Here is a 24512-nt window from a genome sequence, read left to right as displayed (position 1 = left end):
AGGGCTGGGTGTAATGGTGAGCCACATCGCAGGGCAAGTCTCTACTATATGGGCTTGAGGGGACCTACAGGGCACCCCAGGCAAGCCTCCAGCTTAGGTCCCTAAGGACTAGGACCACAACATACCCATGGGAAGCATCTACCCATATTTAACATGAACCTAGCTGCAGCTCATACCTGCCTCTGTCACCACAGCCCTCTGTCCGTGCCTTACTTCTCCAGATGCGACTTGACAAACATAATGCAGTTCACTCATTCACTGTTCCTTGTGCCAAACGGGTACCCCTCAACCTGCCCCCCCCCCGAGCAACTGCACCCTCCTCTCTTCTCAAGCCAGGCTGATGTTATCACAGCCCAAACACAATGGGACTCGAAAGCATGTGTCACATATCCCACGAGTGCTGCTGCTGCCCCTCAGGTACAGTGTCGGGTACTGGCACCCTGTAGCTCACAATGGCTTATTTTTAAGGCTATTTAAGGATTATTTTTAATCCTCTAAAAGCAGTTAGGTCCACACACAGAGAAGCCAGCTAATCTCACATGTCTCAGTGAAATCCTTTGTTTCCTAGCCGAGCTCTTCCCCTCCAGCCTGCTGCCTTCTGGTGAGGAGTCATGAGCCGAGCCACATCCTGCGTAGACAGTACCTAATGCCTCTGCTCCCAGCGCTGGTGGGAGAGCTGGCCAGGGGCAGCATCACCTAACCCCTACCAGAAGCTTTGTTTTCTTTAACATTATCCATGATTACAAGAGGAAAGGTTATCCAGCAACAGCACCACCATGTGAGACTTGGAGAGTGTTTCTTCGCTTTAAGCTGATCGCCGCAGCCTTGCTAGGTTCAAAGCCAGGGTAAGGCCATTTCTCTGCTGGGGAACAGCAAATTGCTGGACAGCAGTTTAATGCAGTTGCATTGATATCATCCACAAAGGCCTTGGGCATGCCAGAAAGCAACGCTGCATACTGAAAGGAGTTTATGCTTTGTCTAAGTTAATGCACTCCTCCACTTGCAGGCAGGTGAGAGAAGTGGAGTTTCAGGCCATGTCAGCTAGCTGCAACTGGGATACAGGGGCAGTAGGGCTGGCACAAAGCAACCTGCCACAAAGGCACAGCTCTGCCTGCCATAATGAGCACAGTCATGTTTCTTCCTACCTCAGAATGGACCCGTTGGGTCTAACATCAACTCTTTTCTGTTACAGCATCCGGAGGACTGGCTGCACCCTCATCATCAGTGGCACCATCACCCTTCCAAATGTTAATGTTTAACAGCGTGCTGCTTTGTGGGATCTTCTCTGCAATGCCTTAGGAGAATTATGTATATCCTCTGGGAGCTGGGGGAGCTGAACTAAACAGTCCACAGTTCTCTTCATTGCCATTATCGCTCATTTTTGCCTTACACGTTTTTAAGGTTCAGTGTTTCTCCCCTGCTCCCAGCCCTCACACACCAGTGTACAAAGTGTGCTGGACAGGGCAGAAGCACACTGCAGCTACAGGCACTTCAGCTCACTAAACGCATAAGTGCCTCAGGAGAGTAATTATGCAGGGATGCAAGGCCACAGAAACGATGCTCTGCTACACCGCTCTGACAGGCAGGAAACAGAAGGGCACTATACAATCACAGCGATGCAGAAAAGCTGGATGCACGTCTCCAGTCTGTCTCTTGCACAAACTTCAGCATGCACAGCTAAATGCCAATCCTTTCCCATGACTCCACATGCTCTGGAGGCTCCCAAGAACATTTTCCTGCCATTATAGTTCCATGATCTGAATAGATGTAGGAGATCCAAAGCCCTTTAGTTACTCTAGATTTTTGGAAACATGCCTAGATACAAGGACAAACGTCCCAGGCTGGCACTTCTAGTCCCACCATCAGTTCAGACTCCAACCACATATTGCTTCTCTGATGGATGAAACCCTACCACAAGCCCTGGGACAGCAGTGCAGGTTGTTCAGCGAGTAAGGGATAGAAGAACACCGAGTTTCACCAAACAAAATACCCCTAGTGCTAGAGCTGTGTCTTGCCTTTTGTATGAAGTTTGCAGAGGTGGGGGAAAGAGGGAGGGAAGGGATTTGGAGACAGGGAATAACAGAAAAAAAGCACTTTAAAGAGCTGCAGGGCTGAAGGAGGCCTTGCAAGGAGTTTGGCAGTAGACTGTATATCAGTGCTACTGAATGTACTGCTAGTTAGGGCAATGCCATGTATAAACTACAACAGTGGCTTGCATATGAATTTTCAATGAGCTGTTAGTACACCCAATGAATCCAGCACAAGAATACCAATTTAGAGCAGTGTCAGCCTGCTCCACAAGATCAAGTAAATAACTCCGTAAATAACTCAAGCAAATTCCCTGGCACTTTATTGAGCATGAACGAACAACCAACCAAACAGAAAAACCTCAGAATCACTTCTACAGCCACTACAGGCTGCAGGAAACCAGAGCTAGGGGAGATGCTGGCCCGGAGCACGCTGCACCAGCCATCTCCTTGCCTGCCACTGGGATAAGCAGGAGGGAGCTATGTCTTTCCTGCTCTTGGTACGGTCGGATGCAAGGGCACACACTGGGAAAGGACCAACTATTGGGATTAGCTCCCAGGACATTTAGGTAGGATGTATATTGTCTTTACATTTTTTATATATATATATTTTATATGTATATACATTGTAGGACGTATATTATCTCAGGGCTACAGCATGTACTGAGGCAATTCATTACATACCTCCTGCAAACATGCCCATTCCTGCCTGCTTTTTCACACCCTGATCACAATCAGCTTTTGAGCATCTATGGAATAATATTTCACTGAGACAGGTAAACTGACTGATAAACAAAAGACACTCTTAAGGACACTATTTGGGATAAGACATGTGGGTTAGAGTTTCTCCCCACACACTGCGTCTCAGGGGACTTGCTCCAGGAGTGGATCAGAAGGGGAGGACAGGGAGTTTAAGGCTGAAAAAACCCAGAGGTTTTTACCAATGTTTTTCCCTAAAAAAGAGTATACAATAGTCTACAGATTGCTCCTGTGCATGCCAGCATCCCAGGGAAGGTCACCCTGCAGCCTGTATTCTGCTCTCTTTCTTGCAGAGATTGTGCCTCTAAAGCTCACCGCAATGCAACACTCATTGTTGGTCCTGGCCAGGCTAGCAGCGTTTCCTGTCACTGTGTGCTCAAAGATTAAGCAATCTGCTGCCTAGAAACTCCACTGAGAAGTATCTGGGCGAAGATCCACCCCAAACCCCAAGAAAGCAGCAGCAGGGAAGCTCAGTGCTTACTGTAAAAGCCAAGTGCCCCTGACTCAGCACCAACATGCCTCCTCCTACCCTAGAAGCCAAGCGCAGCAGGCAATAATCTCTTCTAGCAACCTGAAGAACCCAAACACGACATGGCCTATGTTCACTTCACATTACTAATCATACAACTGTGCATTTGAGCAGTCCATTACCAGATGGGTTTCAGGATGATTTTAAATGTTAGCTTGCATTTTCTTTGAACATTTAAATGTTCATGCTGGCCTGTTTTCCTTTCTTATGCAGCGCATTGATTTATGTTGCTAGATACCGTATCTCCCTGCCTTGCCAAAAGCGTGCATTTGGGAATGATTTCAGAGCTGCTAGTAATATTTTTTCTGTCCTTTTATTCTGTACTTTATTTTTATTAACTTTTTTGCTGGGAAGATTGTTAAAATAAAAGCATCTCCTGAAGAAACAAAGATAAAACCCCAAACCCCCCCTCAGCCCTTTGCCCATCTGCTTCAGGCACCATTTTCAGAGCAGTTGGCTCTGGGGCCAAGAGCAGAACAAAAGCAGCAGATATGTACTGCCATACCTATCCAAGCTTCCCCTCCCTCAGGAAATCCATGTGTGGGAATCGGCCAGGTCCATGATCAGGACTCCAGATGTCCCATCCTACAGAGGCAGGAGGTGACTGGAGACACTTGACTGGCCACTCGTATTTAACACTCTCTGTCCCCCTTACCACACAGACACCATGGCTTGTTCTTGCCTGCCCTCAGAGATCCGCACTGACACAGATCACAGCAGCCACCATCAACTCCACTGGGGAGCCCTGAGCACGCACCAAGCTGAGACCTGGAAGGCAGCAGCTAATCCTGCCTGGTAGCTGCCCCCAGTGCAATGCAGCACAGATTTTCATTGCCAGCCCTCAACCAGGAACACAAACACACACATCCCCACCTCTCTCCAACACCTTCCCATTTGGGTTGCACAGCTCCCAGACTGGTTTGCATCCCCAGGCACACACGAAAGACGGTTGGGGCACAAGGTACAATGAAGGCTCTTTCACCCTCAGCATGCTGATAACACACTGTCCATCCCCAACCCCATCTGCTCGCTCAGGTAGGGGATCTGCCCATCAACATGAAATGCAGTCTGCGGAGCCGAGGCTATGCAGCGTTGAGTGCTCCACATGAATCACAGTTGCTGGGGGTATAAAGCACCAGCCACCCTTCTCAAACTCCTGCCAGCACAGACCCTCCTTGGCTGTATTTCTGAGCTGCTCCATGCTGCAGGAGCAGAAGGAAGAGGTAATTGTCCTTCAAGTGTCACCTCTGAAAGTTGCAAGTGGGGACAGGAATAGATTAGTTTATCTGCAACAAATAGTTAATACAGCCAGCTAGCAGCTCCAGAGAGAACAGTCAGGGTTCTAAACAACAAAGTAACGTGTCAATAATGTGAAGCAAGCTTCATTACAAGGTTCTGAATGCTCATCCGCACAGGCAGCAAGCAAAGATGATGGTGCCTCTTCTTGAACACTCTGATAAAGCCAGAAGGAAACCAATCGCATAGGGCTTTCTTACAAAGAAAGTGGCACTGCTTCACTAGGTTTGGTTAGGACTCAAACACTCCCTGCCCATCCATGTGGGGGCAAATAAACTTGTGACAGAAAACCAGTTCCTTTTGTGTGGAGCTTAGGAAAGCATCAAGCAGAGCCTGGGGAAAGTTTTACTCCTCAGTGCCTCTTGGAGGAGTGGCTTTCACTTCATATTATACAGAAAGATTCCCAGCAGGTAGAATTACCACCATAAAAATCAATGCAAATACGTACACCCACCAGAAACTGCATTTCATTTATAACACCTCATGCCCACCTGAACGGTGAGCACATCACCAAGGCAGGGAGCCCAGCCAACAAAGGCAAGGCTTGGCACCCTTGGTGCAAGCATTTCTACACAGAGCGGCTCAAACAATGAGTAGAAGGATGGTTAAGCACAGGTCAGAGCAAGCTTTGTACTCACCGATCCTCAGGGAATGGGGGCTGGCAGCGATCCTCATCAGCCACAGCAGAAGGAGCACCAGAGGCGCCAAGACACGGGGCATCTTCCATAAATCCTCATGGAGCCCTTTGGTGGTCTGGGCATGACATAACTCTCTGTAGAGAGAACACAAAGCACCATGAGCACCTCTGCTCTTGAACCAGAGACTCAGCAGGATGACACCGCTTCGAGCTTGCCAAGCACTTGGGACAAAGAGTCTATTCACCAAAGGAGGAGGAGGAGGAAGCTATTTACAGACTATGAATTATTCAGAAGAGCTTCCAACAAAAAAAAAAGAAAAAAATAATAAATGGAAGCAAAACAAGGAAAAGTCCAAATATTTCGTTTTGGCATTTTTAGCATTGCCACAAAACCAAGTGGAAATCAATACTGAGTCAGATCTTTAACTTCTCTTTCCACCTTCCTCCCTTTTTTTCCGCTCAAAGCAGCCTACACCTTAAACCAGAATACTGACTTCTGGTTTTAGGCTAGGACAAAGCAGTTGCATACCAAAAATATAACTTGGGCCACCAAACTACCAACCCATTATTTGCACTGCTCCTGCCCCAGTGACAGTCACCACCTCTTTCCCTCCCTTTCAGGTGCGAGAGGATTCAGGACAAGACTAAGAGCAGGACCACTTTTTGTTGCTCCTCTTACAGGGCGGATTTCACTTTACAGGAGAGATGGTTGTACCTCAAGTTGATCAAATTATCTCCAAGGCAGCAATGTCCTTAAATGCAAACTATTTAATCTGTTTCCTTATCTCTCCCCTTGTCCAATTATCTGGCAAACATTCTCATGCTATTCCATTTGTCTAATACTTGGGCTAAATACTTCAGTCCTGACACAGGCAAAGTCTTTACCCTGCCTTGGAAGTCACCAGGAGTTTTGTTGGAGAAAGACAAAGCTTTTAACTTGGAATTTTTCCATTTGTCTCATTTTACATTACATTCCCATTTCCTCCATCTCATCTCAGCGCTCCTCAGAACAGCTCACCCTTTTTCACAAGGAAAGAAACACCGACATGTGCCCATAGAACCAAAGGAAATACAGGGGCTGAGCAGCATCTCCATTCCATGGGGCTTCATTTCTCTACGGATCAATGCCTCCCATTCATCCTGAGTCCCAGTTCTCTCAGGTAGAGAAAATCAAGGGACTCCATGCTCTAGTATCAGCTGGACATTTGAAGATGGCACAAGTTGTGAGTTCAATGCATTTTTAACAAGCAAAAGCTGCCAAAACCCACCAGGAAACCATTAGCCCCCTCTGAGAAAGGCAATGACAATTTTGCCTTCTTTTTAGTGGGAGTTACAGGTTAATTCCTAGGGAGTCAAAACCCCTAACAGGTGAAGTGCACGGTAAATCGGTTATGTGGAAGCGTTGGCAGCAGCACAGATTGTGGAGCAACGTTATCATTTGAGCACTTTGAAGCAGCTCTTTCCAGACTTCCCAAGTTATTGACCGAACAGCAGGATCACATCAGATTTATTCCCACCCGTACCACCAGCACCAAAGTCGCACACAGGCACACACACACATCCCCTCTCAATCCTTCCCTGCAGAGCCACAGAAGGAGCCAGAGAACCTCAAAAGAAGCTTGAGTTCTGCAGCCCAAAGAGCTGCATCATGCTCAGGATCGGCTCCAAAGCCACTGCACAAGACCCACAGTCTTCTTCTCTTCCTTTATGTCCTGCGCTGCCGCCCTAGGCATGCTTTCCATGCAAACAATGTCCTGAGCAGCCAGCCGGTGGTGATTAACTACATGTCAACTAGCAAAGCATCTGATAAAGGACCTCAGATGTGGTTTGCCTTATTTCTCCTCTATTGTCGCTTCCTCCCTGGGCAAGGCAGTCTAGAGGAGACTACAAGAGCCATCAGCGACAGAGACACAGGAGAAAGGCTTCAAACACATCTTGACACACGACTACAAACCTGCCAAATGCTCATACCTGCTGTTTCCTCACCACAGCATTGCTTCTTTGCTCAAAAGAACAACTCATCAAAAGGGTTTGTACCAAAAACTAGCAGAAACCTTCGGCTCTTTGCACCTTGCCATCGCCTTTAGCAGGGTACCTGCACCCTCCACAGCCCATTCCCACTTCTCACCCCTCCCTTTTGCACATCGGAGGGATGAACCACAAGGCCAATTCTCCTGTTTGCAGCCTGGTTTGGGGAAGAGGAGAATTACAAGATTCCCAGAGAAGCAGCTGCCTTTGCATCACCAGCTCAGTGCTAATAGCAAAGCTAAATAATAAATACAGGGCACCCGCTGTGCTATGCTACATGAGCGGCAGGGCTGTAATTACCTAGAACATGGAGCACAGAGGGATGCTGCGTTCACCTAACGCATTACCCACTGCTAAGAACGGCTTCCCAGTGCTTGGATTTTTGAGCGCAAACCCAAGGAGCATCTGTCAGCAGTAGAAATACACCTTGGGGTTCGCCAAAGAGCAGAGCTACACAGGTTCCTGCAACCCATAGCCATCGACCATCTGGCTGATGGAGGTGCTGGCAAAACAGCCAAGGATTGCAACACATGGGCACTTTGGCATCATCGCACCTGTGCCACCGAGCAGTGGGAACAGACATGGGAATTCAAGACTTAGGATGAGAGGGAGGATTTTTCCTCCTTGCCTAACATCAATGTATCTACTCTCAGAAGAACAAAGAGGGATTTCAGTCCTCATGGCTCTTTAACGCCTGAAACCCCAAGGTGCTCCTGTCTCCTACTCTCTAAATTCAGGTGTGAAAGGGTGGCAAACACAGTTCAAACCCCTTCTTTGTAAGGTAATGTTTGCCCTGCCGAGCTGGCCATCCTCCCAAAAGCTTTTGCTTCCTTACAGCTGCAAGGTGCACCTTTCCCTCTCTCATCTCCCCATGTGCAGTAGCTATAAAACACGCTTTCTGCCCGAGAGCAGCAATGACTCGTAGGCATCAAGTCCAGTGCAGCCTCCGATTCCACACAGAGAGGGGAGGATGATAACCCTCTTTCGTGCAACACAAAGCAGAAAGCCTCAGAAGCCAAGAAAACACTTAAGAGATCAAGGGTATTTAGCAACTTGCTGCACTAATTCTTGTGCATGTGGAGATGGCTTATCCCAGGCTCATTTTCTCACCACAGTCTGCTGGAAATAAATCAAACCAAACTTCCTTTACTCAAGTTTGCACCAAGAACACGCCAGCCTGTTTATACATGCACAGCTCTTGCATCAATGGTTTCCCTTTTATTACACTGGCAGTGTGCTCTGACAGCAAGCAAGCCTGGTTGATGGACAGCTGTTTATAAAGCAGTCTGAATCTGCTACCTCCAAAAGGGGTAGGCTGGCTAGAAAAGACTTTCTTAGGTCCTTCAGGGTGGTACATGAGTTGCTCAATAGGCAGTGGACCATAAGGTGGCCCCTGGCTTCTCTCTGCACAGCTCAAGCCTGTAATTCTTTTCCTGCTAAGCCCTTCTTCATCTTTAGCTCTGAAAATTCAAGAGAATAAAATAAATCAAGACCACATTGAAGAGTTTTGAGCTCTCTCTGGAGATAAGTCTCTAAATACCAAGCAGAATTATGGACGATTTGCTCCTCAGAGGAAGCAACTTGCTTCTGAAACTACTTATACATTTTTAATGACTGTGAGGTAGCAATGAAGAAGAGCACCATTGCCACACCGTCCTGGGATTATGAGATCTTAGACAGTACGGCAACAGCCAAAAGGCAGAATAAAATGCTAAATCACAGAATAAACCCCTCCTGAAGCTGCCACACCAACGGTCAAGGTATGCCTGAACACCAGCCACCTCCTTCCTCTCCCTCTTGTTCCCTCTTACCAAGAACACGTGAGAAATCCAGGCTCATTGCTCTGTTTCTGTTCACGCTTGCAAAGCTATTACCACCCTGAAAACCTGCTTGCCACCTGCCCTGCCACCTTTGTCCCGTCACATCTGTCTCCAGCTGAGGAGCCCTGAAGATGGGCTGCACTCCATCAAGGTAAGGCACAGCATCTCCAGCTGCGCTTCGCTCCGTGGTCCTGGAAGGAGGCTGTCAGAAACCCCAATGTGTGCTTTATATCCTGATGTAACCTCCCTTTTCTTCTACTGCAAACCCCCTACACCATCGTCTGCAAGCTCGCTGAGAAACCACAAACACCCTTTAAAATTGGCAGCAACTTCAATCTTATCCAGGCAATCGGGAGGCAGACTTTTACTCAAACGCTACTTTGGAGGTGGCTTTGGTGTTGATGGATCTTTCCGTGCATCACCAGAAGCTTGATGAATGGTGAGAAAATGCAGCTCAAGCAAAGCTAGAGTAATCCTCGCAGCTGAGACAACAAATTTAACAGCTGCAGAGCAGCAAGGAACTCTGAAGAACTGTCAGGAAATATCAACAAACAACTTAACAGAGCCTTCTTCGTTCTTTCGACAAGCAGAGAAAGCTATTTCCTCTCGCAAAGCTTCATCTGCAGAGAGGCTCCGATGTAAATGGAACAGACAAGAGGGAAAGCAACTGGAAAACATTTCAACAAGTGACTGTTGCTGGGCTCGAAAACGTGCCTGTGTGTCTCAGGGGCAGGGGAGGAACTCAATTGCAAGCCTGCCCCAGGGATACAAAGAGGTAAGTTCAATTAAACTGAAAAATCACTCCATTTAAAGCTACCAACAGTATGTTTTCCTCTGCAAACTGCATAATTAGCATGGGTAAATCATTACCACCAGGTACGGTTGCAGTCAAAACCTCGGGAAGACTGAGAGACGGATCAGATGTGTATAAAGAGAACGAATAGCTGGAATTACAATAGTCAAGTTGGGGGGGGGGGGGGGGTTAAAGAGAAAATAAGGTTTTGGAAGGCATGTGAAACCCTTCATGCTGCAAGGCACTGGCTAACTCCCTGTGTCTGAGGGTTAGAAGAATCACCCCTCGGGGCAAGCCTCTATAAGCTGCTTCTGAAAGCAGCTAGCACTGAAAAAGCACACATAACAATACGAAGCACGGCTCTGTTCCAGTCTAGCAATTTCTATGTTCCTATAAAAACTATGTCTCCTTTGAGATTTCATCAGCATTAAAGAGCCTGCTTTCCTTTCAGCCACCAAGCCTCTCCCCTCCTCACATTGCCCTCACAATATTCACACTATGGCTCGCCAGGAATGAACTCATCTGAAGTGAGAGACAGAGCAGTGGTATCTCTTTTGCCCAGGTACTGGGCGGATAAAAAGACCTCTGACTCTCCATCACACCACAGTGACAGCACTGCTCCCAGAGGGTCATTCATTTAGCACCAGAGGAGGTGATATTCAAGGGAAGGTGATGCTGGTGATAAATGCCTGCTCAGCTGATACATAAAATGGGGTTTTTTTTTGAATTCTTCTAGCTGTGTTCTTTTATCTCTCTCTCCTTCTATTTTTTTCCCCTCCACCCTTCGTGACTTCCAGAAAAAGCAGCAAGAAACTTCAAGGAGAAAAGAATTCTGGAGGCAGTGAAGCAGAAGGACGAATGTATTCCTGACATTTCTCATTCCTTAGGATTATTTCCTTTAACTTCCTCTCCCCGCAATCCTGAGTTCTTTCTCATCTCGCCCTTCTCAATCCTCCCCAGCATTAGCAAAGCTTGATCAACTTCTCCTATCATTGCTTAGAGATAAAAGCTCTATGTACCCATCCTAATTCCTCATACAAGCTGCATATAGACTCAGCTATCTCGCAGGAAGATTTTTCCACAGCACTATCAAACACAGACCTGTGAACAGGAAGAGACTTCAGCAGTTGCAGTTTGAGGCTGAGTCACAGGATGTCTTTATTCAATTACCTGCTCCTCCACAGGCTTGTCACCAGACCCATCAGGCCCCTCAGGGTCGGTCAATACTTGAAAGCAGTATTGGCACAGCAAAGTGAATTACGAGTGTGAAAACCCCGCTTGCCCCCTCAGAGGGATGCTTACAGAAGTCCCATTACAGACATTGACTTGACAGCATTAAAACTCAGTTGTTGGGGCAGCTTATTTTATTCTAAGAGGTTTAAGCTGCTTCTCCGCTAGGAAATTCTGCCACTACAACAGTGCTTGCAAACCCTCTGGGAACACAAGAACGTTCAGTGTGTGTGCTGCTATCCCCTGCCTTTCTGCCCTGCTTCACAGGGCACTGTCAGGCACAGCAATGCTTTCCAGACGAAGGGATTACAAGACCCATACCCTTCCAAACCAGCCCAGCACGACCCTCCTGAGACCATCTACCAAAAGCATCCCTTTGCTGTGATAACTCATTTGTCACTGGGAAAAAATAACCAATGAAGAGGAAACTAAGACCAGGTGGGATTTTCTACCTCCCCAGTGTCCACCATTTCTATTTATTAACAAACAATAGCAGTCAAAAGCACTGTGGCCTCATACAGTGACGACATCTGCTCTACCCACTTCAGACATTCTTAATTCCCTTGAAGCTGTATCATAAAGGAAAAATCACCACAAGCCTAAAGGAAGAGGGGGGGTGTCTGTAGGTGGAAGGAAAGAGGCAGCCTTCATCCGGATGGGGATCTCAAGCTGCCATTAAACAGGGGCCAGAGATGTCCACACCAGCATTGCTCCTTTGATCTAAGAGCTGTATGTCATGACAGACGCAGACACAGGCTTCATCTAGGAGATCTCTAGCAGCTGGGTATCAGAAAGGGCAAGCCAGGCACCTACATTTTCCCTGCGCTACGCTAGGAAAGAACACAGACTCACCACATCATTTTAAGCCATACTGCACCTTCCCCTGCGCGGTGTAAGACACAAGTACCCGGACGGCATTAAACCTGCAGCTCTTCCAACTTGCTTGACTTCATCTCACCAAGCTGTGATGCAAGTGCACACACTACAAGAAAAACATAGTCACCAGGATCCCAGCTTTAGAACGTGCCAAAGACTGTGCTCAGAACGAACCGCTTTAAAATACCCCTTCCATGAGTTAGGGTTATACTCTATAGTCTCTATATAGGGGTATACTCCTGACAGCGTATATACCCTTTCACCACAGAAAAGAGCTCTGCAGAAAACCATTTTCACCTCCTCAAAACTGATGATTTTTCCAGTCCTGCCACACTTTTCACAGCTCTGTTTCGATGAGCATGCACGCTTCTGGGAATCTGCTTTCAGCCATTCGCCTTGCAGCGATCCAACCCTCTTGAATGCAGCGTTGGAAAAGAGCAACTTTCCCCTTTGAAGGAGATCTTCAGGTTTTGGGCGGTTTCTCCCCTCCCCAAGACTGGTATTTTTTGCCAGAAAGCTTCCTTTTATCAAACACACTTGGATGGAGAATTTTCAGCTCTCTCAGAAGAAATGAAACCCAACCAGCACTCGCCCCTATTTGCTGTTAGTGAAGAATTACTGCTACCATGGAGCCTCTTTACACATGAAGGAAGTTCTAAAATATGAATCGGATCTGTGAACATATCAAGTCTAGGGGGAGAAAAAGCTCTTAAATACATCGCCCTGATCTCTGGGCTACAGCAAGAAGATTAATCTATTTATTTCACTTAGAGGCTCTGGCAGATTCAAGAGGGAAAAGAAAGAAAACAAAGAAGCCTCTACCAAATCAACCTGCAAGAAGTGGTTTATGGCCAAAAAGCTTGTTTTGCTGCTTCTGCTAGCTGCTCAGACTCTAAATGAAACAAATAGATTCCTCTCCCATCTATCACCATAAGAACGTTTTGATACACACAAGCTCAAAAAGCCGGTACTTTGAGGCTAGGAGGAGGCAATTTGTGAATGGCTGAGGATGATGCTTGTAAGGCTTTGGTTTGTGTATTTTAATGGAGTGAGAATTTTCGGGTGTGCGTTTGGAAGACAGTAAGCATATGCATTTGAAAGGAGGTGGGAAAGAGGACAGATGCCAAGCTAAAAATACGCATGAGAAAGCATAGGGGTGATAGGCTTGGGAGCAGACAGAGGAGGGGCAGAGGAGAAGAGTCTGCACCAGAGAGCAAGGAAACCTACAGAGCTAAAGGAAAACACAGGAGTCACGGGATGCACGTACATGCAACAGTAGAACTACACACAACAAGAGGGCTCCTGCAGTAATAGAGCAGCTATAGCAGTAAATAGCCTTGCACACAAAAGCAGAACCAAAGTCCAAACTAATAGGAGACGCTGCATTTAAAGGCGTTAATTTGCATGACAGAAGCTTTTAACCCTGCTTTGTAGGATAAGTGACCAAAAAAGAGATTTCAAACCAGAAACCCATGTGTTTGATCAACAGTTTAACAAGAACATCCAATTAGAGGTACAGTGCCACTGCGTTACCAAGATGAAACACCCAGGTCCCATAGGGATGGAGGATGGGCAGCTCTGGCATTTATCCCCCGCTGTTGCAACATCACGCCAAATCCCACATCAAGCAGCAGCAGGAAAGGGAGGGAAAATTCCCTCCTGGCCACATGGGAAATACCCATACCAAGTGCAAGCATGCGATGCTTCGGGAGGGGGCAGAGTTTGCCAACCTCCCTCACTGGGAAATGAGCCCTCAACTTCTGCTGTATCCGCAGGAGGCGCATCCTTGCGGCAGTGACGGTGGAAGTGCAGAAATGAAGCAATGTTTGTCGACAAAAGGCCTTATTATTAGGCCCGTTGATGCATTACTGGGCAAAACAACCCCACAGAAATCACACGCACATATCCTTGGCAAAAAGCTGCTCAGCTTTTCCCCTCACGGCAGCACAGAGAATTCACTAAGAGACATGGCTTCCCTCTGCAGTCTTGGCTCTGGCATCTCTCAGTTTCTCACCATCCTCTTCTCTCCGTCTCATGGCCTTTAATGTATTTATTCTAAGGCTTGGAGAGCCTTTTGCGTAACAGGGAATATGGGCACAGAGCAGCTTGCCTGACGATGCAAGAAGTACTTCTAAACAAAGCACCACTCGAGTTTCATAAGCCTCGAGACAACTGCTCTTCGTCTGGTTTACCCTTTGTTTCTCAAATACCTGCGCACTTGGCTTCAGACAGATACTTCAGGCCATTACACACACAATTCCTGGACACCCCCAAACTTCCACATCATTTTGCCCAAGTTACTTGCCATTTCCTCTTTCAGCAAGCCAAATGCCATCAGCCTGCTCGCTTGCAGAGACCTTGTCCAGACAGAGGCACTCCTGCAAGAGAGCTAAGCTCTTCTATGCTAGAGGAGAGCAGAGATCTCTAAAAGTGCTGATGGGACTTGCACTTGTGAACTGCCATGGACACTAACCTTAGGAAAGCCCCGAGTAAAACCCCACACCCAGCAAAGAATGTCACTACTGATTCAAATGGAGCCTGCATCTTACCATCACTGTGAAGAGTTGAGCATCGGATAAATCTCACAGGCACTTAATAGGCCCTTACTCCATTCTTACTTGAGCACATGAAGTCCCTGCCTATCTGCAGTATGATACAGGCAGAAGAATGACACCACAGCTGCAGACTTTATCCAGGGGTTCAACGTGCAGCAAGCAAAGATCACTTGACTTCATTAGCAAAGCATAACACGCAAGCCCACAAAGGCACAGCGCATCGCCTCAGTGTGAAAAACAAATTTGTTCACAAAACAAATGTGTTCTGACCACCTTGCCTTTCCCCTGCTCCAAGAGAGCTATAATCAGGCTGCCTGTGCTCCTGACTTAGCAGCATTCTCAAAACTGCTCCCAGAGCACTCATCCTCATCAGCAATATCCAATTTCCAAACTGAGCAAGGAACAACTCTTTCCAGAGTTGGCTTTTCAGTTGTTTTCATCACTGCCTTAACATCAATTCCAGTTAAATGAGGGAAGTACAAAGGGACTAAGTTATGCCCACACTGAGCACTCTGAAAACCCTGATCACATCATTCTCTTCAAGCTATAAGCATAATTTGTCCTCATTAACCAGCCTTAGCCCAAGTTTAATGCTTGCATCTTGACCTATAAGCCATCCAAAATCCAGCACCATATTCTAAGGCAGCTGTTACCCTTAAGCCTAAATTCACTGCCTGTCTGACCAGATGAGCCAACAGGACTCAGACATCTGACATCCTGAATTTGCTTGCTGATCCAGACACTTCTGGTTTGTTCTCAATACCAGGGGAAGCAAAGCTTGCACAGTTAGGCTTTTAATACCCATTGACGTGACCATCCCTAATCCACCTGGAATATGATGCCCAGTATCCAACCAAATTTCATGGGGATGCAGATGCACGAAACTTGGTTTATACGAGTTTAATGAAATAATCGTCTAGTAGAGAGATTTCCCCACAGAATAAAGGATTGCATGTTTAAGAGTCATAGAATCTGAGCTCAAATCCCACTAGGCACCCAGGAATCCACAAAGGGAAGTTGTTATACATGCTCCAAATATAGGGAAAAATCATCAATTAGAGTTGAACGAACTCAGCCATGAGGCGTAAACTCTACACCAGACTGCCTCAACTCCCCAGCTCATGGCAACCACTTGGGTTTTCTCCCCCCACCCCCGACCCCCTGGGATTCACTTCAGCTCAGATACACTCCAAGCAGAGCAAGTTTTGAGTGCCTGTGATTCAGCGCAATGCATTTTGAACCAGTTTAGAGCCCAGCAGGCTTCCAACTACTCCAGCTGCCCAGTAACCATCAGCCCAGCTGATGGTTGCTAACTGCTGTCAAATGGCAGCCTGGCAGCCTCTGCATCTTCTCCTGCCCCCAAAAGAAGAGCTATTAATGCTGAACTCCACATGACTCCTTTCCAAAAGTAGCTTGGACGCTGCTGATGGGAGAGGGACAAAACACCCAGAGGGACAGATAACACCGAGTATTCTGAAGGTGAACAAAGGCAGTCACATCCAGCCTGGGCTCTTCCCCCAGCACCACGAGGAGCAGCCCTTGCTCCCTTCTACCTCTCAGCCTGCTTTGCCAGAAGTTAAATCACTAACACTGGGGGGCCATTTTCTCTCTGCCACCCCTAACAAACACTGTTGCTTAAACAATGAGTCCTCAAAGAGTGCCTCAAAGGGAGATGGGGACCCCAGCGTGCAGATGCCGTTACTAACAGAACAAGGACAGCCTGGTGTGTGCAAATAAACCCTTAAATTAAAAGCCAAACCAACTGCCATCACCTCAGTTGCTTCCTGCTATATGAACAGTCTCTGCCCTGAAGATATACCCGCTGAGGAAGCGGTCTGCTCTCAAAGAGCCGTTCTACGGAAGCGGCTCTTGTGCTGAGATGACACATCGATCTGGAAGGCTATTTCACACCTGGATTTCAGCCACCGATCCGAGCGTCGGCTGTGGGACCCACGGGGGTCAGGAGGGGCTCTGATTTCACCCGCTGACGCCAGCGTGCATCAGCACGAGTGCCTGCGGAGCGCAGGAGATGCGGTGTGGGAGGAAGGAGGTTAGATGCCGACCCCAGACAGAAAGGGTTAAACGCAGAGCTCAGACTTCTGCAGTGCCACAACACCAACCCCTTTGCCTTCAAGAGCAGCTTTAGGAAGGAAATGCAGCAAAGAACAACCGGTGCAGAAAGCCTCTGACACACCAAGGGGGAAAAACCCAAAAGGTTCTCAGTAGAAACAGGGCATCATTTCCTGTTACTGAAGTGCTGGGTTAAGTCTGGCCCCTGAACAGCCTCAGGTGCATCATCCCTACAGGGCTCCATCTGAGAGCACATCCAGGGAGCTGCTTATTACAGACTGAAGAAACACATTGCCCCTTTAGATCAAGCTTCTCTCTCTCCTCACTCTGCAGTCACTCAAGCCTCCAAAGAACAGAGCTGATTTCTCTGGATAGCTGGTGTGGATGTTTACCCCTACGGCTCCCTCTTTGGGACCGTTTCCCCCACAAGCCATGCAAGCTCAGTGGTTCCCGAAGCCTGGCAGTGATCGCTCAGGATTGCAGGCTGCTGGAAGGGGAGGCAGCTCACCTGCCTGGTGCAGCCCATTAGATGTGTGCCTACCCCTTTTGCCCTGGCTCCTACCTGCAATGGAGCATCCCCCTTCTCCCATCCCCATGGCTACCAACGCTGCCTTTTTTGCCAGCTATCAGCCAAACACCCATCCTCACAAGCAGGAGAAACGAGTGCCTGCCCCCATCCTTAGGAATGGATCCCACATCTCACCTATTTAGCTACATTGGGTCTGTTTTTCCCCACTCGCTTGCTATGAACATCCTCAGCCATGTTAATCCTCAGAGCATCCCTGCAGAGGAGATCCAGCACACCAGAGGAGACACACTAAGTCTCTAGTAAGGCACATGCAGCACCCCACAAAGCCCCACATGGTCAAATCAGCATCACACCCATTTTTGCACCATCAGAAAGCACGGTCCTGCCCTCCTGCTGCCTGCTACACCATCAGGCCACCTCCTAGAGAGGTGCATACGAGGTAGAAAGTGGGTTCTCAAACCAGCATGACTGGGGAAGAAAAGGAGTTGAAGACACTGAACATTCAGAGCGTGCAGAGGCCACATTTCTGCCTAAAAATGAGCAGGCTGGAGACAGGAGAAGAGCATCCAAGTCCCAGGGAAAGAATGGACGGTCTCCAGATACTTGAATTTATGTCAACCTGGAGACCAGACAAAGAGCCATCAATTCCTGGGCTGTCCAAGCAAGAATTGGATGAATGACAACTTTAGCATTATGGCTTTAATGGACCATCTCCCCTGGGTGCCAGGGAGAAGATGCTCTTTCTGGCTCTACCGTGCAAACGCCAAGAGAGATCCAAATCAACCACATCCTGCTGTCTTCATGTTAACGGCCAGGAGCCCTCTTCATCCTACCTGCCTTGGGAAGGCTGATAAAGAGAGCTGTTTGGCAGTACTCAAGGCTTTGCTCTTCCTTCACCCGCCTCCTCTTATGAGACTGACTGCCACTTATGCAGGAATCGGTCTCTGGGGAGGACGGGGGGCACAGGAATTTCAAATCCCTCTTTTGGAGCTGACAGCAGCAACAACAGCTCTAAAGGCTTGTGAAGAGAGATATCTTTATGAGAGCTCACCCCTCCAAATTCTTTCCAAGCTCCTTTTCTTAGGCACTTGGAAATAATTAAAGTCTTCCATCAAATTATACTGAAGATCTCTATGAAAAGCCTTTAATTTCCATTCGCTTAATGTAACTCCATCCACCAGATGAACTCTGTGGGGGGCTTTTTTTGGTTTGGGTTTTTCTTTATCCATCTCCCCCAGCCCTTTCCCTAAAATATCATGCTGGGAAACTTTAATTTGATTTTAGCCTGACTAGAATTTTGGGCTGTGCCGCATCCTGTCAGCCCATCACAGCTGCAGGGGTAATCTCAAGCTCCCTTTAACTCCTCCGCGTCTCACTTCATCAGCTCATGGTCAGCAATCTCTGCTCGTACAGTAGGCATTGAGTAAAGCCTCCAAGTTAGCCAGAAACCTAAGGAGCCTCAGTCTCCTCGATCCATTACTCCCTGCCACAGGCATGCTGAAATACCAAGAAGTGGTCCAGGCTTCCAGCAGAGAAGGGAAGCATTCATATTTTATCTATACAGGGGAGATTGCCACATTGACCTTTAGCTCACAAAACAAGCGGCAGGGATTTTCCACAGGGCAGAAACAGCTCTTTCCACCCCAGTGACTTTTTAAGCTCCTTAATGACCAGGAAGCTTCCCAAAAGAGAGCCGGTATCCCCTTCCAAGCGACCGTCAGCAGACGCTGGACACATCGTGCCACAGTGCCACAGTTCAGAGCAAAACCGCAGGAGCTGTTGCAGTCAGAGGCAGCTCAGGATGCTACCGTAAAGTGCAAACATGCAGAAGGTTTCCTTGTGTGTGCCAAAGCCTGTAGCTGCAACGAAAGGAAGCAAGCCTAAGAACAAACCCCGCAGGAAGATCTGAATTCCCCCGTCACTATTGCTGTAGCAGTTTAGTCACTTCAAAGCCTATTTGCCTTTACACAAATGAAGAGAGTCTGCTCCCCAAACTGTTCAGGCCATCTGTGTGCTGCGCGGTAGCATCTCAGGAGGGAGAGCTCGACACAGAGCGCACAGGAGGGATGCGGAGACCGTGTTCTCCCACACACCTCCGGCTCTGTGCTCCAGGCAGAGGCAAGAGGCAGCCACCTACACAGCCCGGGCTCTCCGCACTGGTGGCAGACCCAACTCTTCCCCAGGGCGAGGAAGAAGCCGTGGGAGCTGAGCCAACACCAAGGGAAGCAAACCCAGCCTGGGGGAGGAGAACAATGCCCGCAGTTAACACATGTGCTTGAGTGAGGGTGGCACAGTTGTAGCTGCAGCCAAAGAGGAGGGAGAGAGCCAAGTATGTACCTGGGCTGGTGTGAAATGGCTTCATCCATGCTGGCGAAAGTGGGAATAATAATACAAGCCGCAAGAAACAGGCTTCAACTGCTAATAGTTAAGAGACACAGGGCAGGGAAAGGAGAAACGCAGAGGGACTTCAAGCTGCTCTGCGTCCTAGGAGGGGAACTGGAGAGGGAGGAAGAAATATGGATGTATTTCAGGAGCAGCCAGTGTGTTGGACTCTGCCGCTGATATAATTCAGCCTTCACACTTGGTTTGACCATACTAATCTGAGGATTATATCCAGGTTACCCTAGAGCCAGGAATGAGAAAAGAGATGCCTGTGTGCCCGCAGTCACTTCCTAGCAAACAACAGGCCCAGGCTGCACTGCATGCAGAGATGCGAGCCTACAGGGACCATGGGGCCATGTCCCCAAACAGCCACAAGGCTCACTCTTTCCTATGGCTTTTACACCATGCCCAGAAAAAGCCCTAAAATGTTTTCAACACATCTGCCTAGGCTTTGTGGGCAATTTAGGAGAGTTAAAGCACTGGCATGTGCTATTCACAGCAGCTGCTCAGCAGAAGGAAGAAGATGATGATAAACTTGTGTTTGATTTTGTCATTGTGAGCACACAGCAGATGCTGGCAGATAGGGTTAAGAGCGCTTTATGGGGTCTCATGGAAGCTAACAGACAAGCAAGTATGCATGAACAAGAGGTATAAGCTTGCTGACCTCCTAGAACAGCAGGGCTTAACTTGGCAATCAAAGCACCAATGAAGTCCAAGAGCTGGAAAAGCTAATGGCTTCTATGAGGCAAAGCGTGGCACTGTTTCAGGACACCAAGATTTCATCCCCAGTTCTGCTCCTTGGCTAAACTACTTGCTCTCTGAACACATTAATTTTACCACCTGTACCTAGCGAGAGTAACGTTGCAAACCTCTTCAGTGAAGGGCTTTGAGGTGTCAGCATGAAGAGTGTTCTGCAAGACTCATATATCATCATTAGCTCCAGCTGGGAATAATCCAGAGGCTGGAAACCTGGAGCAGCATTCTTCCAGCTGCATTTGGAATGGGTTTCCCTCCCTCTTGCCCCAGTAAACCCACACTATGGTCCTTTGCCTAGCTGGACTTGGTCATTTGCTTGAACTACAGCAGCACTTCAAATGAAATCCTCAAGACTCCAGATGAAATTCTTGTCTCCAAATACTATGCTCCTGTCATCCAAACCAAGACAACTGCTGCTCCACACAGCAAATCCAAGCCAAGAGGGGAACCCGAAATAGAGCCCAGGCCTCACAGTGCAGTGATGTGCACACTAGAAGATGCTACCATTAACATTTCTCACCTTAAGTTTTTAGCCAGTACTCAAAGACTAATATTTAGTGAAAGGAGAAGACAGCATCTTTTAACAACACCCTTATCTCCATTGAATTCACTGGGTTTTTTTGTCCTGTGGCACAGTCAAGCTCAGCTATTCCTCTTCCCTTCCACAGTGGGACAGGACATACGAAAGTCACTCCAAGAGTTCATTGTAAACACAAACCAAATGGGCCATGCAAGGCAACTTTCTTCTATAGAGATGCTCTCTCTCACACCAAACAAAAGCAGTCGCCAGTGATTTACCAATTCAAGCGATTCTAATAACTCTCCCACTGACAGCTCAGGACAGGCAACACAGCGCTGGTATCCTCAGGTCACTGTTCTGCCTCAGAGCACTGTCCAGAACAGTGCTGGGATGAAGGTAATTAACGATGTGGTAACTAATCTGTTTAGTCATCCGCTGTGTCTACAATCCATCTCTGTCATGTGTAAATAGAGTATCAAAGCTTGGCAGTAATGGCTGTCAAGTAGCCTTCCATTCCACAGCGGATTTGCTGGGGTTTACAGAGGAGCCTAAATAGCCCTCTCTAAACAGCCTTGTCCAAATCAATCTGATCCTTGCCACCAGCAAGAGTCAGAAGGCAACAGATGCAAGGACCCCTTCTCAGCACAGCTCCGCATACTGCTTCTTCCCTTGGTACCGTTATCCAACCTCGCTTTGCGGAAGGCAAAACCAGGACCCAAAGACCAAATAATTTGTCCAGAATGTCACAGGGAGCTTATGGTTGACTCTGAAGGAGTCCAGCAGGTCCAAGAGGAAAAAAGAAAGCCCAATCAAAGCATTGTCAGTGCATTCAGACATCGCTTCAGTTGCGCAGTACCTGATCCGCTGGCCAACAAGGCAGGTTTGGACAAGTACAAAGAGGACCTAGCCTTTCCTGCATGCTCTCGATGCCCCACCAAAATGTGACCCAGATTTGTGCATGCTCACGGGGAGGAAGCACGGGTTTCATGGCTTCATTCCCACTGTCAGCCCTGGGTGGGACCGGAAGGGACAAAAATCACAGCTCAACAGTCTGGGGCAGGGAATCCACTTCCCAGGAAATCCACTGCTAGAAGTAACAGATGCTTCTCCAAGGGTTCCCAGCTCACTTTGGTAGACCCAAGGGGCAGACATTCTTAGACTAACAGCCAGGGAAACTTTGGCAATGCCTCTGCAACTGCCTTGTGGAGCTTTCTGGGTTCACCCATCAGCAATGTCTGACACACAAACTGAGATTATAACTGTGTGGGAGGGTACATGTTTGTGCCTGCTAGTGAGCCTGTAAAAGATAACACACACAGCGTGATAGTTTGGTCTATTGAATTGGGACTCCAGAAATCCATTTTTAGCTCTGCAACTGCCCTGTTCCTTATCCTGAAATAACTGTCTCTTCTTCCCACTGTTTCCCCCTCTACAAAACTGGAAATGTTCCCCACCAGGCTATCTTGCTTTGGTACTGCATGGATCTATCCAAATGAGCTTCAGATCTGCCATTCCAGTTACGCCATGTAACGTATTCCATAACTGGAGACTGCCATTTCCAGTTACGCTTGCCTGGAAGTCCCACCATGGATTCAAAGGGTGTTTGTAATGACTCTTTACATGGAGAGATGATGCCTTCAACTCTTTCTCGGAGCACATAGCAACATACGAATACGCTGACAAGGTCATGCCCCTCTTTGCAAGGGGATTTGTGAGCTAAAGCCAAGGAGCACCACAGGAAAATGAAGTATAAAAAAGCAACCTTCTCGTACATACACACACAGAGCTCAGCTTCAAAGTGAAAAACCTATCTGTTTGCAGAACATAAGCTTATAGAAGGTTGATATGACAAAAGGCCCTTCTGCATCAAAACATTCGGGCATGCGCTCACCATCAGAAAGCTCACTTCTCCACCTGGTATTTAGCCTTGGACAACCCTTATCTCAAAAGGTGGGAGGCATCCAAGCACTTGCCTGGGTGCTAATCACAGGGCTTGACACCAAAATACACCAAAACCGCAACAACGGATTGAGTTCAGCCTGCACAGGCCTTTGCAGCACACAGGCAAAGACCTGAGAAGAGCCAAAAACGCCCTGGGAAGTTACTGGTCCCCTGAGACTCAATGTGGATGATCTCGTCTTCCCTGTCCACCTCCATTTCTACTACCACTGCACTGTGAACATTTGAGGTTTAATTTCTGCCTCTCCCCCACCTCTTCTGCTTTTCCAACCCCACTAAAACCTGGCAGGTTTTTCAATCCCTGCCTATCTTGATGAGAGGAGGGCTGGAAAGACTCCTTTGGGGACAATGGATTCAATTCTCCTGCAGCGTGCCTACAAAGTCAAAACCAAATCCTTCTTTTTTTATAGGAATTCATTCAAAGCCTATTGATCAGAGCCTCCATCCCGGTCTGAAGAGTCTCCGAGGCTGAAGTTTCTTGATCAAGGCTTCTAAACAGATCTGTGCCCTTATCTGCTCAGTCAGCCCCTTCCCCTCTTCCTCACCACAGTGCTGTTTTCCAAACACCGCGCCCAACTCCATAACATAAGACACATTTCCCTACCTCCCCAACTGTTCCCCATCCCTAGATTTATACCTTTGCTCCCCACCAACAGCATGCACTCAGCTTTTCCACGAGGGACAAGATTGCTCATGATACAGATGCGGCTCCCCATAGACACTGCTATAGAAGGAGAGCATGGCTAGGAGGATATTGGAGGCTGAAATCACTCCCTGGGAGTCATTACAAGCTATTACGAAGCTGAACCTAGGGACTCCTTATTACCTGAGTTATTGTTCTGGAAGCAGCTCTTGCAGTCTGCTAAAGAGGCTGTACACAAGGACTTATGCTTATGGGCTATGACAGCTTGGATTTACTCTGCACCAAGGTGTAAAAGAGAATCTTCTGTACATGAGCAGTTGTAAGAACAGTCACTTATGGCTCCTGGCTGACCATTATAGCACACCTGAACTGCTGATGCGGTCATCAGATCAACCCATCTGATCTCAAGAGCACTGAACAATTCCATCAGCATTCCTTAGAGGCTTTTGAGCATGGGCAACCAGGCCAGCACAACTCAGATGCTTCCAGAGCAGAGCAGGATGAAACACCAATTGTGCCCAGAAAGAGAGGGCTGGAAATCTCTGAGCAGCTGAGCAATTCAGGACCTTACATCTCCACCTTTAAAAAGGTTCCCCTTATAAGAAATAATCATTAACTTCAAGGATAGAGATGGTACCTGAGCCTTGGCAGACCCTGTACCCATCTCCTTTTATCAGTTCACAGTAACCCAGCTCCAGCCAGTTACCCATTCAGGCCACATCAGGTTACACACCAGATATGCTGCCCAAACTGTGAAACGCAACCCTCCCCTCTGTGCCTCTCCACACTTTGCAAACTGCAGATAAGCAAGGACACAGCCCCGTGACCCCCCAAAAACTGGGGTCTGAGCACAAAGAGAGGCAGGCAGACAGATACGCAACAGCGAGCACAAGGCAGCAGTGAGATCACCAAGATGCCTGGGAGAAGCAATAGCCCCAGATTTATGTGCAGGTTCAAACGTCTGCTAGAGCAGAAGGTCAGGGGAATGACCCTGCCTGCCAGAGAGGAGCAGCAGTAAATCCTGCCTCCAACCACAGCTGGCCTGGGAATTACAGAAGGAGGATAAAATTGTTCTATTACACAATGCTGAAAAATGACGTTTT

At 47.8% G+C, this 24512-nt stretch overlaps 1 protein-coding gene across 2 annotated transcripts in view; it reads right to left on the bottom strand.

The window, feature by feature from the left end:
• GRIK4 (glutamate ionotropic receptor kainate type subunit 4) overlaps positions 1–24512 on the bottom strand; it is a 179357-nt gene that overhangs the window by 113850 nt on the left and 40995 nt on the right. For both annotated transcript variants that reach the window (XR_008975372.1, XM_057433308.1), the window contains exon 2: positions 5250–5383. Coding sequence is in view for 1 of the 2 variants with exons in the window: in XM_057433308.1 (XP_057289291.1) it covers positions 5250–5331 (82 nt within the window). In the remaining variant the exon portion in view is untranslated. The remainder of the gene's footprint in view (positions 1–5249; positions 5384–24512) is intronic.

Source organism: Pezoporus wallicus, unplaced genomic scaffold, assembly GCF_028554395.1.
Source record: "Pezoporus wallicus isolate ANWC-B61680 ecotype Strahan unplaced genomic scaffold, APGP_CSIRO_Pwel_v1 contig_11829, whole genome shotgun sequence".
In the NCBI taxonomy this organism is placed as follows: Eukaryota; Metazoa; Chordata; class Aves; order Psittaciformes; family Psittacidae; genus Pezoporus; species Pezoporus wallicus.
This window is presented reverse-complemented; position numbering and strand designations above follow the sequence as displayed.